This window comes from Peromyscus eremicus, chromosome 3 (genome assembly GCF_949786415.1).
Source record: "Peromyscus eremicus chromosome 3, PerEre_H2_v1, whole genome shotgun sequence".
Lineage (NCBI taxonomy): Eukaryota > Metazoa > Chordata > Mammalia > Rodentia > Cricetidae > Peromyscus > Peromyscus eremicus.
The window spans coordinates 48,395,094-48,412,987 of NC_081418.1; the positions used below are offsets into that span (position 1 = coordinate 48,395,094).

Sequence of the window (17,894 nt, forward strand, 5' to 3'; positions counted from 1 at the left end):
TGAACTCAAATCCTCAAGGAGCATGGTTGTATTCCTATTTCTTCTTCCTACCTCTCCTCTTACCAAGGGTATCTCATACTCAACAACCATGGTTACTGGCTGTCTCTGGAGGTTGCTGCTCTCTGCTCTTGTTTATCCCCTACAGCCTTGGATCTGTTTGTTGTTTCTTTCTTTTTCCATATTTGCTTCTCTAGGCTTCCCAGAAGATCCTAGTTTACAGAGCAATCGACAGTCACCAATTTAAACGTTGGCACATGCAAACTTTTACAGTGTCTCTGGCTCTGTCACCGCTGGTTTTGTGGCTTTTCTGTTAGAGTTGGACTCTCTATTGAAAGTTATTTGTGTTACAGAACAAAGCTACGATATAAATTATAGAGTCGAATGAATTGATGACATGCGCAAAATGGTGTATGTACATACACATATATACATATATATGTTTATGATATACAGACACCAATATAAGCCTGACAGTTAGAGTCCCCAACACACACACACACACACACACACACACACACACACACATACACACACACACAAACACACAAACACACGTTAATTTAAGCACATTAATTAAAGATATAATTGATGATGGCTACATGTATGTATTATAAAGTCAGAAGGCATAGAAGTTAATGGGAAATGGTGTCGTGAGGTCATCTCAATGGTTTTCTCACTTTCCAGGGCAGTGGGTTGTGGACATAGCAGAGATTTGAGGCTTACTATCAACTAGAAGATACAGAACTCAACCTTCAATCCTTGCAGACATGAAGCACCATTTATACCACTTTCCTTGTTTCACAGTCCCATTATCACCTTACTTTGTAGAAAAAGTTAGGTATTATTTTCTAAAGTTCCCAAGCAAATGATTCCAATCACTATTTAGAGGTATTTGCTTTAATAGAAATTACCATGTCTACTTAAGAAACCATGTCCAATTGTGGCCAAGAAGCTACCCCTAAACTGCTGTTTTCCATATTCCAAGCTATCAGTGACATAATAAAGGCAGGGTCTTCCACCCAGTCTCCCCCAAGGTCAACATCAAAGTCATGGGCCACCTCACACTGTTGTCACCAACTAGTAATGCTGTTTTCACTGACACACATACTTGCCCACACTAGTTTGAATGAAGATGTCACTTCCAAAGGCAGAGGTTTATTAGAAGCCTGTCAGTATGACATATGCACTAGATGCACTATAAATAGTGCCCCCTTTCAGTCACTTTAGAGATAAGGGAACTGAGACCGAGTGGGATTAGGCAACTGGCCCAAGGAGGACTAGGTAAGGATGGATCTCAGTTCATTGCCTGCCACTGTATTAGATTCCAATTCTTAAGTTTCCTTGACAGTGGTCAGTTGAGGAATTAAGACAGATCAGGATAAATATATATGATTTGATGAAACTAGTTTATTTACTCTGCTGTTTAGGGATGAACTAATAGCAATCACACTGTGACCATCTAGAAGAGTGATGGAAAGCAATCTCCCATACCCAGGAAAATTAAGTAAAATGGTTTTTAGTAAGCAGAGCCCTGGCCACATTGGGCCGTGGTGAGTGTGGAACCTCTCTCTCAAGAGCCTTAAAGATAAGGCAGAAATTCAGACATCCCAACTTGTACATGTGGTGACATTTAAATGTCAGAGTTGACCTAGTGACAAGTGTCTGTGTGTGCTTGTCTCCCAACAATCACATCACGGCGATCGTTCATTCTTTCACGGAAAACTCTCTGGGTACCTGTGCTATGAAGGCACTTGTTCTCAGTGTTGGAGAGTCAAGAATACAAAAACAAAATCCCCAAGCAAAATGGAGGCTACAGCCTAGCAAGGGGGACACACCAATGAATGGCAGGGCAAACATTTGTTTAAATAGGAGGGAAAGGTGGGGAGAACAGAGAAGGGGCTGAGTCAAAGTGCAGCATGACTTTGCCAATGCTGGTTATCTCAGCACATAAGAACTTGTCCTCAATGTTCCCCCATGACACAGAGCTGGTGACACGGTCACTACCAGCCTGTTATCCTATGGGTACCTAATAGCCACTCTCGGTATATTTGGAGGGCTCAAAGTCTTTGAACCATGCCACCCAAGGAGGAATGATTACAGTGATTCCTGTCATGGAGTATTCACAGTTCTAACACAAGACTGTTAGGGAGACATTATCTTGTGTAGTTGTCAAGGGAAAAATAAGGAGCCAGTTGTATGTGATCCATACTGTGGAGATGTGAAACTCAGGCTTAAAGAGGTTGAAAACAATACCAAATATTATATTACTCAAAGCCTGGAAATCTCAGAGCTTGGATTCAAAGCCAGGTCATTCAATTCCAAAATTCATCCACCTCAACAGCACCCTCCTCCTCTTAAATGAAGCTATCAAGGCATGCTTTTCCATTTCCTTATGTTTTAAAATAATTTCCATCCTGGTCTAAGAAACAGGACTGACAACATCAAAATGTTGCTATAGAACAGAGATAAGGGACGAGGGAGACAGCTCTATGGGTAAAGTGATTGCTGTGCAAGTCCGAAGATCTGAGTTCGGTTCCCCAGCACCCACATAAAAGCCAGGTGTGATGGTGCATGTCTCCCCCCAGCACTCCCCAGGAGACAAGCTGATCCTGGGACCTCACTGGTCAGCCCCTATAAACAAAACATCAAGCTTCGGGCTCAATAGGAGACTCTGTCTCAAAAAGAATATAGTGGGAGCTAAAAGAGCACTAGAGGGAGACACCCAGTGTTGACCTATGGCCTCTACACATGCTACTGTGCCCGCACACACAGGAATTTCTGCCCCCGCCACACACACAAACAACAACTTTGGAAGCAGGTAACAATTTTCAGTAACAGCAGATCCAAATGATAAGCCAGAATTGAGTGTCTCAGAGCAACAAGAATATGTTTTAATTATTTTATTTAATATTCAGACATGCATATAATGTGCTTGGATCAAATCCACCCCTCATTCCTTCCCCTTCCATTCCTCCTCATCTCTCACACCACTTTTCCCTCCCAATTTCATGTGATCTCTCTCTCCTTTTTTTTTAAACCTCCAGTGAGTCCACTTAGCACTGACTGTAAGTGCATGGTGTAGAACCATCTACCGGAGCCTCTCCAGGGTCATTTCCCTGAAGAAAATGGACTCCATCCCTCCCCCGCCACCACCACTACCATCAGCAGCCATCACTTGCCAACAGCTGATAAATAGGGGTGGGACTTCATGAGCCCCTCCACCATCCATGCTGGGAGTTTGGCTGGCTGGATCTTGTACAGGTGTTGTGCATGCAGCCCCAGCCACTGTGGATTTCATGTGTAACTGAGCTGCCATCCCCAACAAATGCTGTTTTGCTACAGACATCTACTTCCTGTCTCCCTTACAATTTTTCTGCCTCTTATTCTACAATGATCTCTGAACTTTGTTGGGTGTGTGTGTGTGTGTGTGATATAGATGTCCCATTTAGAGATGAGCACTCCACAATCTCCTATTCTCTGTACATTGACTAGTTGTGGATTTCCATGGTAATCACTATCTAAGTGGAATCCATGCCTAGTACCATTAACTGACAGAAAGATGGTATCTAGCCACTAGGCCCTAATATTATTGTTATGTTAAATGACATAGTTAACAAATTGCCCCCTAAGTTTTTGTCTTCATAAATATAGATTGGTACATTTCTCAATCTTCAAAGAGGTTTCTTTTCGTAGCAGATGGTGATAACACAGAGACCCACAACCAGTCCATATGTAAAGAGTAAGGATATTGTTTACCATCTACTGTTCTGTGCCATTGGCATGAAGAAACTCTGGAAAAGGGTAAGATCAACTCTGTGCACTTGGCCATTGCCTGGGTGACATGCAAACACAACACTGAGTTGGATGCAAGTTATCTATATCATCAAAAAACAGTACTATATAATATCAAACAATAACAGAGCTGATTCATGTAAACACACACCCACATACAAATACAGACGTAGTCCCAATCTAAAATTGTCACTGCAGGAGAGATGGCAGTTACTCAGAGGCTCAAACTACACACACACACACACACACACACACAGAGAGAGAGAGAGAGAGAGACATACAGACACACACACACACATGCATGTGGTTCAATATAAAAGTTTAATATAAAGGTATAGTAGCTGCACAAACACACAAGAAGAAAATATTTCAAAGCTGTGAGTATGCTTAGGATGTGGTTTTTACTTTTACCTTTCAGTGCATGAAGACTTCTGGTATGACCATCCTGCAGGGTCATTGTTAACGATCAGAGACAAGCATGAATCCTAGGAAAACTGCAAAGCATCGTGGGGCCATCTCTCAAATAATTTTCTATGGAACACTGAGATCCCGTGAGACGCTGACACATGTTCTGAGGGGCCAGCCAAGGGTCCCACAATCTTCCCTCCACTTGGAGAAGAAGTAGCTTTAAGCTTCCTAAAACTGATATACATATTAAAGGTGTTTCGTGTTTTATAAACAGGAACATTTGTGCAAATAACATCCCCTATTATATTTGCATGTGACTTTAGTATTCTCTAGAATATGATTTGAAAGTAAAATAGACTGTGCAAATGGACAATGGGACTCCTGATCCGGTCACCTAAGTGACTAAATCTTCATGTACCCCAGATGTCACATCCTACTTATCCTGTGTGAAGCAGGCTGATCAGCAGTACATACAGGGAATATTCTGTACAAATAACACTCATCGTAATAGCTGTGGCAGTAACAATGGTTGACAGCCACTGTGAGAGGACCACCCCTGTGCTATTCTACACATACAAACAGATGATCTCATTGAAATGCCCAGCCATCATCCACCAGACACACAAAGGACCATGTCACTTCCACTCATGGGGGACTCCACTTCCTTTTCCCACACATATCCACTGCCAAGAGTAATCAGCAGCAGAGCGGCTGTCTATGAAAATCTTTCTGTAAACCATTGTTGCTGCTGGCTCTGTTTTCCCTGAGTCATTTTGATTCATTAGACCCTCAGTATCCTGATAGAGGAGCAGCCTCTGGCAGACAGCAGCTTTGGCAAGTCCCTGGATGAGCTGGCTTCAGACTGGCACCCAAACAACCCTGAAAGCTGGCTTTGCCTCCTGGACACTCCTGCCACACAAACACATGACTCCTTCTGACAGCTTGCACCCACTGCCACCGAGCTGCCTGCCATCTGGGTGTGGATCATCAATCTGCCGTGCTGGACAACCCAACCTTTGTGTGTGGCTCCCAGAGCAGAGCACATGCAGGTGAGGCTTGGTTCTCTCCTAGCAGAGTGGAGGTGCTCAGTGGTGAACACCCGCCAGACCTGAATCCATAGCTGGAAGAAAAGCTCCCAGCCATGTGTGCTAGGCTCTGATTCTAGCACTCTTCTTACTGGTAACATACACGCATAGCAATATAGCAGGAGCTCTCTTCTTCTTGAGATGAAACAGGCGAGACTGGGCTTGTGGTCACTGATGTGTGTGTGTGTGTGTGTGTGTGTGTGTGTGTGTGTGCATTTGGAGGCCAAGTTGAAACTCGGGTATCATTCCTCAGAAGCCATCCATCTTGGTTTTGAGCCTCAGATCTGACACTGGGACCCAGGGCTCACTGATTACCAGAGATTGGCAGGCCAGCAACCTGGAGGATTCTGCTTGTTTCTACCTTTTCTCTGCTAAGATCACAAGGGCATCCACCACACCCAGTTGGGTTTTTCTTTTTTTAACATGAGTTCTAAGGATCAAACTCAGGTTCTCCTTCCTGAAAGCCCAGCCCTCTACCAACTAAGAGATCACCCCAAACTGCTGACTGTATATTTTAAACACCAGAAAGAGAAAAGTCTCCTTTACATATGACAGATGGTGGCTGCCCTTACAGTCTTCTTCCAAATCTATTCCAAGAACTCAAGGCCATCCCTGTGCACAGAAATCACAGTACCCCATGACTGAAGTGATGAGGCTTCTGACCTTCCCAAAAAAGACACACTTGGTGAGATGTGTCCCATGATGGGACACTTTGATTGCTGCACATGGTTGGCTCCACCTGTGGCCTAGTGAAAAGACAAAATCACACATGGGAACAAAATGAAAGTGTCGCAGTCCCAGCGGGAGGGCCACACGGACTCATGTTAAACATTAGACCTTGTTAAAAGCCAAGTCTGACAAAATACCCAGCTCCTGTATTGAAATCAATGGCACTGAAGGAGGAGCAGGAGAGGATGGAGAGAGAGGGAGAGCAGGGACATGTGAACTCACTCAGTCATTCCATAATTCTGACGCTAGAGGCAGTCACAACTGCTTCAAAGAGGAAGCCAAGACTCAGAGAAGCCAAGCAGGTCTTAGGTCTCCATCCAGTTCTTCTGGCACATGGACCTGTGTGCCGCGATCTCTCAGCCAAGCCCATGTTACCCAGCCTCCCCAGTGCAATCTAGTCACTTGTCAAATTCTAAGGAACAATGAAAACGGCTGAGAATGAAGGTCAGGTGTCACAAGGCGTATCCCCTTTCACCAGACCTTACACATTAGGAAAGAACAGAGGAAGAAAAACAGCACCCATTAGCCACCCCACAAAAACAGGGTGACATAAGCAGGCCTAAAAATAGAGACGATATATCTGGTAAGAGCCTTCTGAAGTCTGACAGTTCCTTTTCCTTCTCACTCAACCTACGTGCACTCAGTCACCTAAGCATCCACCTACGCCCCCTGCGGCTCACACACCGACCTGCCTATCCGGAAGCTTTCTCCAAAATCATAGCCCCTCCACCTAGATCCTCAAGATTGAAAAACTGTCTTTCTTGGTGAGTACCTGTGAGCCTGCGTGCTAGAGGAGGTGTTTGTCTAGCTAGACTGGCTAACAGTTCACGGCATAGCTGCAGTGTTCATTTTGAGCAATGCCCTTAGTGCCACAAAATGAGTGAAAAAACACACACACACACACACACACACACACACACACAAATGTTTGCTCTCAAAGTCACGGAGGTCAGAGTACAAAAGTCAAGATGTCATGGCAGGCCAAGGCCCTTCTGAAGAGGAAGCCTCTGTGCTTCTCCCTGAGCTTCTGACAGCAGCTTAAGGCCTCATCATCCTTGGCTCACACCTCCATCAGCCCAGCATCTACCTCCATTGTCAAGTGGTCCCCTGTGTGTGTGTGTGTGTGTGTGTGTGTGTGTGTGTGTGTGTGTGCGTGCGTGTGTGTGTGTGTGTGTGTGTGTGTGTGTTCTCCTCCTCATAAGGACACTCTTCACATAGGATTAGTGTGTACCCTCCCCTAGTATGACCTTATTCTAAAGGATTGCCATCTAGCATCATGTGATTCTCAAATAAGGTCTCATTAAGGAGTTCTGGCCACTAGGACATCCCTGTAGCTCGCAGGAGTACACAGCTGAATGCATAACCATCTGCCAGGTGCCAAAGGCAGTCTCCCTGACTGGCTCTGACCTCTATGAAGTTGATGAGTGGCTCTCTACCCTGACAGTGCTCAGCCTGCAGAGATGATCTGGCTACTTTATTCCATGCACTGAAGACTCTCACGAGGCAGATCTGACCTGGGAACCATGACTCCAGAAGAACATAAATAAAAATTAAAGGGCCATAAGTGACAACACAGTTCATCGTGTCAGTTACTTTCTGCTCCTGTGATCAAATGTCATGACCAAAGGAAACTGACAGAGGAAAGGGTTCCTTTGGGCTGACAGTCCCAAGGGAAGAGTCTGTAGTGGCAGTGGAGACATGACAGTTGGTGGCCAGGGCAGAGAGCTGAGCAATCACACCCCACACGGGGAGCAGAGAAAGTGAACCAGATGTAGAAAGAGGCTATAAACACCCAAAGCCTGTCCTCGGTGACATGCTTCCTCCTGCAAGGCTCCACATCCTTGAAGTTTCATAACCTCCCCAAACAGCGCCACCAGCTAGGGACTCGGTGTTCAAAAACACAAGCTTATGTAGAATATTTCTTGTTCAAACTGCAAGCATTCCACCCTTGTCCTTGATAGGTTCATGGACATATTATAGAGCAACACGTATTCAGTCCAACTTAAAAGTTCCTATGGTCTTTTTTTAAAAACAGTCTTAATACTATTTAAAAGTTCAAAGTCTTAATTTCAACTTTCCTGTTGTACTGGCTAGTCTCATGTCAGTTTGACACAAGCTAGAGTTATCTGAAAGGAGGGAACATCAATTGAGAAAATGCCTCCATAAGATCCAGCTGTAAGGTATTTTCTTAATTAGTGATAGGGGAGGGCCCAGGGCCCAGCCCCTTGTGGGTGGTGCCATCCCTGGGCTGGCAATCCTGGGTTCTGTAAGAAAGCAGTCTGAGCAAATGATGGGGAGCAAGCCAGTCAGCAGCCCTCCATAGCTTCTGCATGAGCTCCTGCCTCCAGATTCCTACCCTGTTTGAGTTCCTGCCCCGACTTCCTTTGATGATGAACAGCAATATGGAAGTGTGAGCCAAATAAACCCTTTCCTCCCCAGTTTGTTTTTAGGTTATGGTGTTTCATCACAACCACAGAAAACATCTGTAAAAAAAATACTTACTTCCAACAAACAAAAGCACAGAATATACACTTCCACACCAAAAGGAAGGAACATGGGCATAATCAGAACCAAAGGAAGACCAAAAACCCAGCAGGGCAAACACCAAATCCTGTAGCTTCATATCCAGCAACAGGGGCTTCATTATCAAAGAGTTTAAATAGCTCTGCCACTTCAGCTTTGTTGCCCACCACATACACCTATCTCTTGAGCTGGTTATACTCCTTCTGTATAGTTCTGCTTGGTATACGTCATACAGATCTGGCATTTCCAACATCTTGGGATTTCCACTGTAGCTCAGACTTTACCTTCACAGCTTCATGCAATGGCATCTTACAGCTCCTTGCAGGGATTCCAGGCCTGCCATATGTTGCCTGGCTTTAGTGGCTCTCTGAAACCACAGAGAAGGAATCCATAACCCTCTCATTCTTGCATCTTTCATGACTCAAAAGCAAGTGCTACATGGAGGGCACTGTCAAGTTTAGATGACAACTTGGGAAGAACTCTTGCTCCCCTGGATTGTATTTATAGGAGCTTTATATTGTTTTCTAGAGATGGGAAACTCCTTAGGCCTTTTCCTTTCCCAAATTGGAAGTTTGGATGGGTGGGTCTTTCCCTTGGAGCACCCTTCCTATGCAGAATAGGAGGCTTTTCGTTAGTGGCAATAATCTCCTCAACAATTACAACCTTTTCTTCAGCACATGACCCAGTTAGAACATAGCGCTCTTTTCCTCTAAAGTCTGTACATTTTATATTTCCTTCTTCCCCACTTATTGCCTTCTCATTGTAGACCTGCATAAGACTAATAAATAATAACCACACTAAAGACTCAATCTGATGCTGTCCCAAAACTTCTTCCACCAAAGAAACTGGTCCATTACTTTTCTTTTAACTTCATGCAAGTTCTTAGGTCACAGGCAGAAGACTAAAGTATCTGCTGAATGGCCTTCAGCCCTATTGCTCATAAAATCCTTGCTTCCCTCTGAGACCTCCAGTCCAGGCCTCCATAATCACATTACTCTCAGCACTATGGTCTTCCAGGCTTCTGTGAGGATGAACTGTTAAGCAGTGCTTATAGTTTTCTAGTCCAAAGTTCCAAAATTTTCCACATTCCTCAAAAACAAAACAAAACAAAAAACAAACCAACAAAAGAAAGGGTCAAGTTCTAGACAGCAACAACCCCATGTCTGCATTAGTTACATTTTTGTTGCCACAATAAGATACCACAGCCAAAGGCAACTTAAGATACATATTTGATATTTTGGCTTCTGCTTCCAGATGACTAGAGATCCATAATGGCGAGGAAGGCATTTTTGCAGGAGGAGCAGGAAGCTGAGAGATTACATCTCCATCCTACCCACAGGAAGCAGAGGGTAAGCCGGAGGTAGAGCGAGGCTATAAACTCTTAAAGCCAGCCCCAAGTGACATACTTCCTCCAGCAAGGTTGCACTATCTAAACCTCCCCCAAACAGCACCACCAACTGGAGACTAAGTACTCAAGTATATGCGCCCATGTGGGACACTTCTTGTTCAAATTACAATACTCATTCACAATTGAGAATCCCTAACGCAAACTCTATAATAACACTTCAGATATACAAAGACAAATAGGAAAACAAAAAAATTAGTGAAATAATGGTCAAAGTTCAATCAGTTCATGAACCTAGAGCAGTCTATCTGGAGTTTTCCTCACCACCCACACTACCTTTTTGTGCTTGCCCAGCCCCACATGTTCAAGGCTGGTGTTTAAGCTTACAGATGGATATACATGAGTCTCTTTCAGGTACAGAATTAGGTGTGCACTAGTGTGTTCTCTATGGATTGTTAGAGCACAGGTAAGATCTTCTAGGAATAGACACAGGGCTGGACATCTTTGCCTATCATCACCACAATGATAGAATACATTTCTATTACAGTTCCCACTGAACAATGAAGTTGTCACATAGTAACAGTTAACTAGCTTGCCTTCCCAACCCTTCTCAAGTTCTCTGGTGCTGGGTCCTCCATGCACATACAACAAGAGAATAAATGAACGCAGAAAGGTATGTCAAAATAACTTTCACCTGGCATAGCAAGGATACTGACTTACCACAAAGGCTCACAATCTGAGGTGGATCTAAAAACCACATGGTGGAAGGGGAAGACTGACTCCTACCAGTTTCTATTCCGGCCTCACAACAGCATGCTATGTTGCATATCCTTCCCTAAATTAATTAATGTAATTAAAACTTTTTAAAGAAATATCACCAAACTAGAGTGGAATTTTACTTCAGGTTCTTCTCCCAATGATCACCCTGGAAACCAGAGAGGTTTCTGCTCCAGTTTCCTTCTATTTACATCCCTTTCTCTTCCTTAAACCAAGAAGGAAAGAAGGAAGCCAGGAAGCCAGGAAGGCAAGGTGAGTGATGTGGGAAATGTGATTACTTGAGAATAACTTGACTCCCATTAAATGTTGGCACAGATTCTACAGTACTGAATGCTGCCACCAGAGATCCATGAGAAAAATTTCAGATCAAGTGACTCAGTACTGAGGCTCTGGAGCAAACTCTCCCCTGACAGTCCTCAGTCATCTGCAGTCACTGCCTTACTGCCATACTCCCCAGCAGCAGCTAGAAGGATCAACCTACACAGCGCCAAGATGCCCTGCCCTTGAGACAGGGTCACATGTAACCCAGGCTGGCCCTCAAAACTAATTATACCATCAAGGACAATCTTGAATTTCTGATTCTTCGGCCCCCACCTACAAAGTGCTGGGATTACATGCTTGCACTATCATGCCTGGATGTAAGCTCTGCAGTGCTGAGGATTGAATGAGAGCTTTGTGCACACTAGGCAAGCATATGTCAATTGACCTATATCCCCAGCCCAACTTTGGTTTTAAATAGATGTTCCAATATCCGTGCAAATTAGGGTGACCATCTCAGTATCCCTGATACAGCTCTCATCCATACCCCTGGCCTCCAGTACCACTGATATCAGCAGCCATGTTCACCTTTAAATTTGCCTTGGTTTAGACAGCACAGTATATGGTCATGCTTTGTGAGTCCACTGACCTTTATAGCATGCTCCCTGTTTTGGTTCAGAATAATAGAGACATACCTGAGCCCATCTGTTCTTTCCCTCTTTCCCATTCCTCCTGATAAACACCTTTGGTGTGCTCACACACCATGACTCTTGTCTTGCTCCAAAGTGCTTACTTCTGCCTCTTAGCTTGCTTGTGTTCTTCGCTCTGTCTGAAAAATTCTTTCCTCACCCCCACTCACATGCAATGAGCATTATTTACATGTCTGTGAAACAGCCTTTGTCTACATCCAGCCACCCGGATGTAACTTCACATGAACTTTGCCTTGATAAAACAGGGTAAAGTGGGAAAGGTCTGTCTTCAGAGATGTGTTCCTTCCTCCCCAAGAACTCTGCTGTAATTTGTTTAGGAGCTAGTGGTGGTACCTGGCTACAATAATGCCAACAGTTCTTCATTCTTCAAAGATGGCACATGAAAGGAAGCATAAATCTAATATATAATCTACATGTGCATGCTTTCTCACAAAAAAATTATTCACTTCCAAGGAAGTTGCAAGTAAAGGATCTTCCTTGTCTGAACTCTTGCTGGAAGCAGGCGCCCATCACCTTTTGCCAGCATCCTTGAAAGAGAGCTGTCTACATCACATCCAAACATATCTTTTGAGCCCACTTCTCTGGGTACCTAAGTACCCCAATGGAACTCTGTGCTACAGAAGTTCTTAGACTTAGGTTTGTGTACCATCTGCACCAGAGTATTTAATATGCCTCTTAAAATCACTTGTTTACAAGTCCAACTCCAGACACAGCTGAGTCAGCACTTGGAGCAAGGAGGGAAACAAAAAATGCTCACAAGTGCCCCAGGGGGCACGTCATGCCCATTGGAGGGTCATGACCACTGTTAGAGATATGGGGTCTAGATCTAGAGTTCTGTTCCATCTTCCTGACGGATGGGAAGTCACTTTCCTTTTATTCAAAGCAGCTCTTGAAGTAACAGGAGGTCCTTCTCTACACATTCCCTCTTTAATTCTCAGTTGTAATCATGCTACTGAAGTTTTCTTTATCAAGAGTTTTATACCCTAAACCAACTTGGTCACTCTCCTCTGGACCTTTCATTGCTTTTCAATGTCTCTCCCAAAACATGGCATTCAAGATGGCCATACATCACAATCTGAACTGGGTGGAGGGCTAGAAGGTACTGAATGCCTTCACCATACACCGCCAGTTATGTGCCGACTATTCATTTACATCCCTACCAAAGGAACATGTGACAAGCCATCTCAGCCTAAACCAGCCATCAGGAAGGCTCATCACTTTATAAGCCTCTGCTAATTAATAAGGCCCATGAGGCTGACGCGTTCCTAAGAGCTGTTTTCACTTGAGTGGCTTTGCTTAAATGTCCCATATATAGATTAGCAATGTATTTCCTTTTGTGTATTGTCCATTCCCATTCTGTTTCTGACTTTAACTCACTTTGGCAGTCCTATGCCAAATGCATCCTGCCTGTGCACTGCATCAAATTCTCACGCAGCATTTCCCCACTTCACAGGGGAAGAGACTCTACTTAGCAGCGAGGACCTTGCCATGAGGAAACACAGGGGCATTTTCTACTTCCTCATTTATTTGTGACTTGGCTTAAACAATATCTTTTTGGAAGGCAGCTCCTCATCTTGCAGACATTCTTTAAATGGGGTTGAAAGAGCTAAGTCCCTGGGGTAAAACCAAAGACGAAGGTAAAAAGACACAGCATCCTCACAGCTCTCCCTGGATCTCCTGCTAACATTCTCCTTATTCAATTCGTGTTTCTCCTGGCCCTAGAGGTAACAGTGGCCAAACAACAATGGATAGAAATGCTCACTGTGGACACAGAGTAGGAGAAGTGTGGAGCTGGGTATGATGTCACACCTGTAACTGCAACACTAGGACAATTGAGGCAGGAGGATCTCAGCACCGCTACACAATCAGTTCAAGGTCAGCCTGCCCTACCTAGTGGCATGCCGGGGAAAAGAGGCGCCTGTATTAATTCATATATTTGTCAAGAGAAGTAACATGCAGCTGTCCCAAAATGACTGCCCAGAAAAGGACCAAGGGGAGAAATTTGGAGAGAGGCAGGACTAGGTAATGAGCCAGTCCACCTGTTGACAGCAGCATCCACGTAGCACACATGCAAGGCAAACAAAGCTAGCCTTCATTTCTTCCATTTCATACTTACTATCTGATATCCCAAGACCAATGTTTATACAATTATCTAAGACCTTAATGTTAATTCATTATTTATAGCATTTTAGTCCAAACAGCTGAGCTTCTCACAGATTTGGTTAATTTAATCAAACTCCATGCAATTATACTTTAATTAAAACTACATATGCATAAAGTTGAAATGCTGATATTTAAATCAATTGAATTCACAACAAGATTAGAAGAAATGCAAACGATTAATTACAGATCCAAATTAGAAACAAAATTAAAGGCAATTTTAATCCTTCTTTTTCTGTCCAGAAGGTAGCCATGACCCAAAGGTCATGAATCTTCAGTGTCACACAGTGGATGGAAACACAGAGACTCCCTAACTTCAGACGCACAGCCTGTTCATCTGGGCCATTCTAGGACCTTTTGCTGTTCCCTATATCCATTAAACAAACTTGACTCTCACCCAAAAAACCAACAGTTTTTCTAAACACTTATCTACCAATGAGGGGATCGAAACTGCTATGGTGATGGAAAGGTCTTGATGTTGAGACTTGGTCATTTTAGCACCCTGACCTCAGGTTAGGTTTAGGTTAGGTTTAGACCTCAGGTTCTTACTCCTCTATAAGCTCTGACAGAAGTTCAGTGTCTCCCTTGTTACAGAACACATTCACGTATTATTTGACTGCCCTATATTTTGCTCAAACCATTTTCATGCATTATTAAAAATAATAAAAAACCTGTAAAGCTCTCTAAGTTATGACATCATTTTCTTTAATGGGAAGGGAGCCTTCTCTTCTTTGTTCTTTACTATTCTAAGTTTTCTGCCACTCTATTTTTAGGCTAATTTTTTTAATGTAGGCAAAAATTAAGCCTGCTTTCTCAGCATTAAACTTTCAGTCTCTCCATGACTTATTGTATGGTCACTGATCCTTCTTCATGGTTTAGTTTCTTTTCTCAGCATTGGGAATCAAACCTAGGACCTTATGCATGCTCAGCAAGTATTCTACTACTGAGCTACATCTTCCACCCATAATTTTTGGGGATAGCATCTTACTATAATTCAGTGTTTAGTTGTAATTATTACCTTGGCACAATCTAGAACTAAGAAGAGAGTACATCAATAAGGGATTGCCTTGATCAGGCTAGCTGGTGAGCATGTCTATGGGGGTTGTCTTAATTACCTTAATTGAGGCAGGAAGACCTAGCCCACTGTGGGTGACACCATTCCCTAAGCAGGCAATCCCAGACAGTATAAATGTAAAAAGGAGGCTAAGAACAATTAAGTATGCATGTGTTCACTCTCTCTCTGCTCTTGATTGTGGGTGTGACTAGACATTTCAAGTTCCTGCCTTGACTCCCCTGCAGTGGTGGACTGTGACCTGGAATTGTAAACTTAATAAACCTTTCCCCCTAAAGCATGCTCTGTTACAGTAGCAGAAAAATGAGACTATTTAACTATGTAACCCAGACTGTCCTCAAATGTGTCATCCGACACCTTCCTCCTTAGTGTTGTGATTTGGGGTATATGCTCCCATTCCTAGCTCCTGAAGAAAAGTTTAAACCCTGAATAGATTGTTCTAAATAAGGGCACATAGTGATTTTTAATAAGCAAAAGCTACTCCAACTCACCTGGATGTTGATTTATCAAATCATTTCTGGAACTGTGTTCTCAAGATCTCAGTGTGGAAATAGGCTAATCTCATCTACATCCCACACAGCTGTTCCCACCCTCACCACCAGCATCTCCCATTCCATAGCCACTGCCCTGCAGGTAGATTACCCCCTTCCTCTCAGCAAAGCCTCCTGCCACTCCACAGCAAACTGTAAGTGACATTCTCTCATCTACATTCACCCTCTCTCTGACTCCCAATGTATGCAACACCCCCACAATCACTATAGTGGTCAGCATCACATGACGTTAATGTGTAGCCTCCCCAGTGAAACCTTAAAGTCACTAAAACTGACAACCTGGAGCCATGTGAACTTGATACACAATCTGTAAACCTTAAAAGCAAGTGGGAAGTTCTATGTCATGAGGATAGAGCCATCCCAAGCCCATCCTGGGATATTTGGGCACAACTTTCCTCTCATCCCCACCATCCACAGACATACAGGCTGTTTCCTGGAAAGACTAAAGGGGCATTGTGGGACATACTCACTGCAAATCGGACTTGGCAGTTCTCCTCCCCCAGGTAGCAGAGGTCGCCCGAGACGTTGGTCTCCAGCCATAGGTGTTCCCCATTAACAGCATTCTCCTGTAAGGAAAAGACCCACCCACTTCAGTTTTCTCTTCAGCATCAAGGGAGGAATTATGCAAGACAATTAGTGACTCCTAGGAGTTTAGACACTCTTCATGGGATCTTCAAAGACACTGCTGGAGTTGATCCTATGGAAATTCTGGAAAGGGAAAATGGTGTGGGAACTTTGATCGATAACCAAGGTAGATATAAAGTCTATGAAGGCCTTATCCGTGGATGTGTCACCTTGAAACATTCTCAACCAATGAGGAAAAGGCAACACTGAATGGCTCCATATGACGTCTTGTTTATCCAGACCCCAGATGTGATGACATAGGAGACCAAACTTAGATAAAAATTTGCCTCTACTTAGTGAATTAGCTGAGAAGAAGGATGAGAGTATTAAAATACTTTAGGTAAGAATGGCTGACAATGCATCTACACTCAGCTTGCTTCTCTGGAACTCAAAGCACAAATGCATTTCTACTAATCTAAACATGTTGCTAATTTGGCAAGGCTTCCCACTCAATTCTAAATTTTACAAACTAAATAATTTGTCTGCTTCCTAAGAATACACACTGTATTTGATGGTGAGCAGAGCTGCTGTTATGTATGCTACAATGAGTAACAACCCTGTTCTATCCATAAACGTGCAGTATACAATGGAAAGGAGGACAGCCATCTGGCCTTTAAATATGGCAAATAGAATTCTATGATCTTTCTTCCGATACACCACTTTAAAGGTATAGGAATTTATGTACTGATTGTATATTCTGCTTATTTGCTGAAAGGATGAAATACTGGAGAAAACATTGTGTTACATTAACCATAAAGGAACATAAGACTAAGCCTGCAGAGTTTATAGGAAAAGTCCTGTTGTTTTTATCTTATTCCATGTCAGAAAGACAAGGACTAGCAGTTATCTTTTGATGGAGGATGCTGTGGGCTGAACTACGCCCCTGTCCTCAATTCCTATATTAAAATCTAAATCACAGTGCGATGGCGTTAGAACAGGCCTTTGGAAAGTAATCAGGTCATGAAGGTAGAGCCTTCACCATGGAATCGATGCCCTAATAGGAAAGTAACTCAAGAAAGCTCTCCCTTTCCATACATGTATGCAACAAGGAAAAGCCACCTGAGTTCACAGCAAGAAAGCAACTACCTGCCAGACAGGAAGAGGGCTCTCACCAGGAACTCCATGCACCAGCACCTTGCCCTTGTACCTTCTTGGCTTGGAAATGATGGGAAATCAATGTCTGTGGCTTAAGCCACCAAGTCTGTGACATTTTGTGGTAACATCCTGATCAGACAACAGAGAATAGCGCCAATAAAAAGCTTTTCAGGCTAATCAAGTCATTTAAAGTCCATCATACATTTGAGCCATGCTTAGGATAACTCATCCCAGAAGCATCCACACAACAGCCTTCTCAATGCCAAGGCTTAGTAGAGAGAATCAGAAATATAGACCAAATGTTTCTAGCTGGAAGCAGGGAAGAAAGCACCAATTTTCATGCTATTTTTTTTAAACACTGGATACATTTCTTCAGATTCAAATAGAATACATTTTCCTTTCAGGGTGAATGGTCTCGAATGATTTCAAGCAAGAAAACCCATTGACCTCAAATCCAGATCAGCGGTTCTCAACCTTTCTAATGCTGCGACCCTTTAATACAGTTCCTCATGTTGCAGTGATCCCCAACCATAAAATTATTTTTATTGCTACTTCACAACTGTAATTTTGCTACTGTTAAGAGTAAAAAGTAAATATCTGTGTTTTCCAATGGTCTTAGGTGACCCCTGTGAAAAGGTCATTTGACCCCCAAAGGGGTTGCACCCCACAGATTGAGAATCACTGCTCTAGATGCTTCAAGATCCAAGGAAAGTGAGGAAGTCTCAAAACAACAAGAGTAAGATGTGAACACAAGGAAAAGTGATC

At 43.3% G+C, this 17,894-nt stretch overlaps 1 protein-coding gene across 1 annotated transcript in view; it reads right to left on the reverse strand.

Annotated features, from left to right (window-relative positions):
• The window catches only part of Dgki (diacylglycerol kinase iota), a 391,316-nt gene that overhangs the window by 249,021 nt on the left and 124,401 nt on the right, over nucleotides 1–17,894 (reverse strand). The window contains exon 3 of the mRNA XM_059257016.1: nucleotides 15,881–15,976. Coding sequence (XP_059112999.1) covers nucleotides 15,881–15,976 — 96 coding nt within the window. The remainder of the gene's footprint in view (nucleotides 1–15,880; nucleotides 15,977–17,894) is intronic.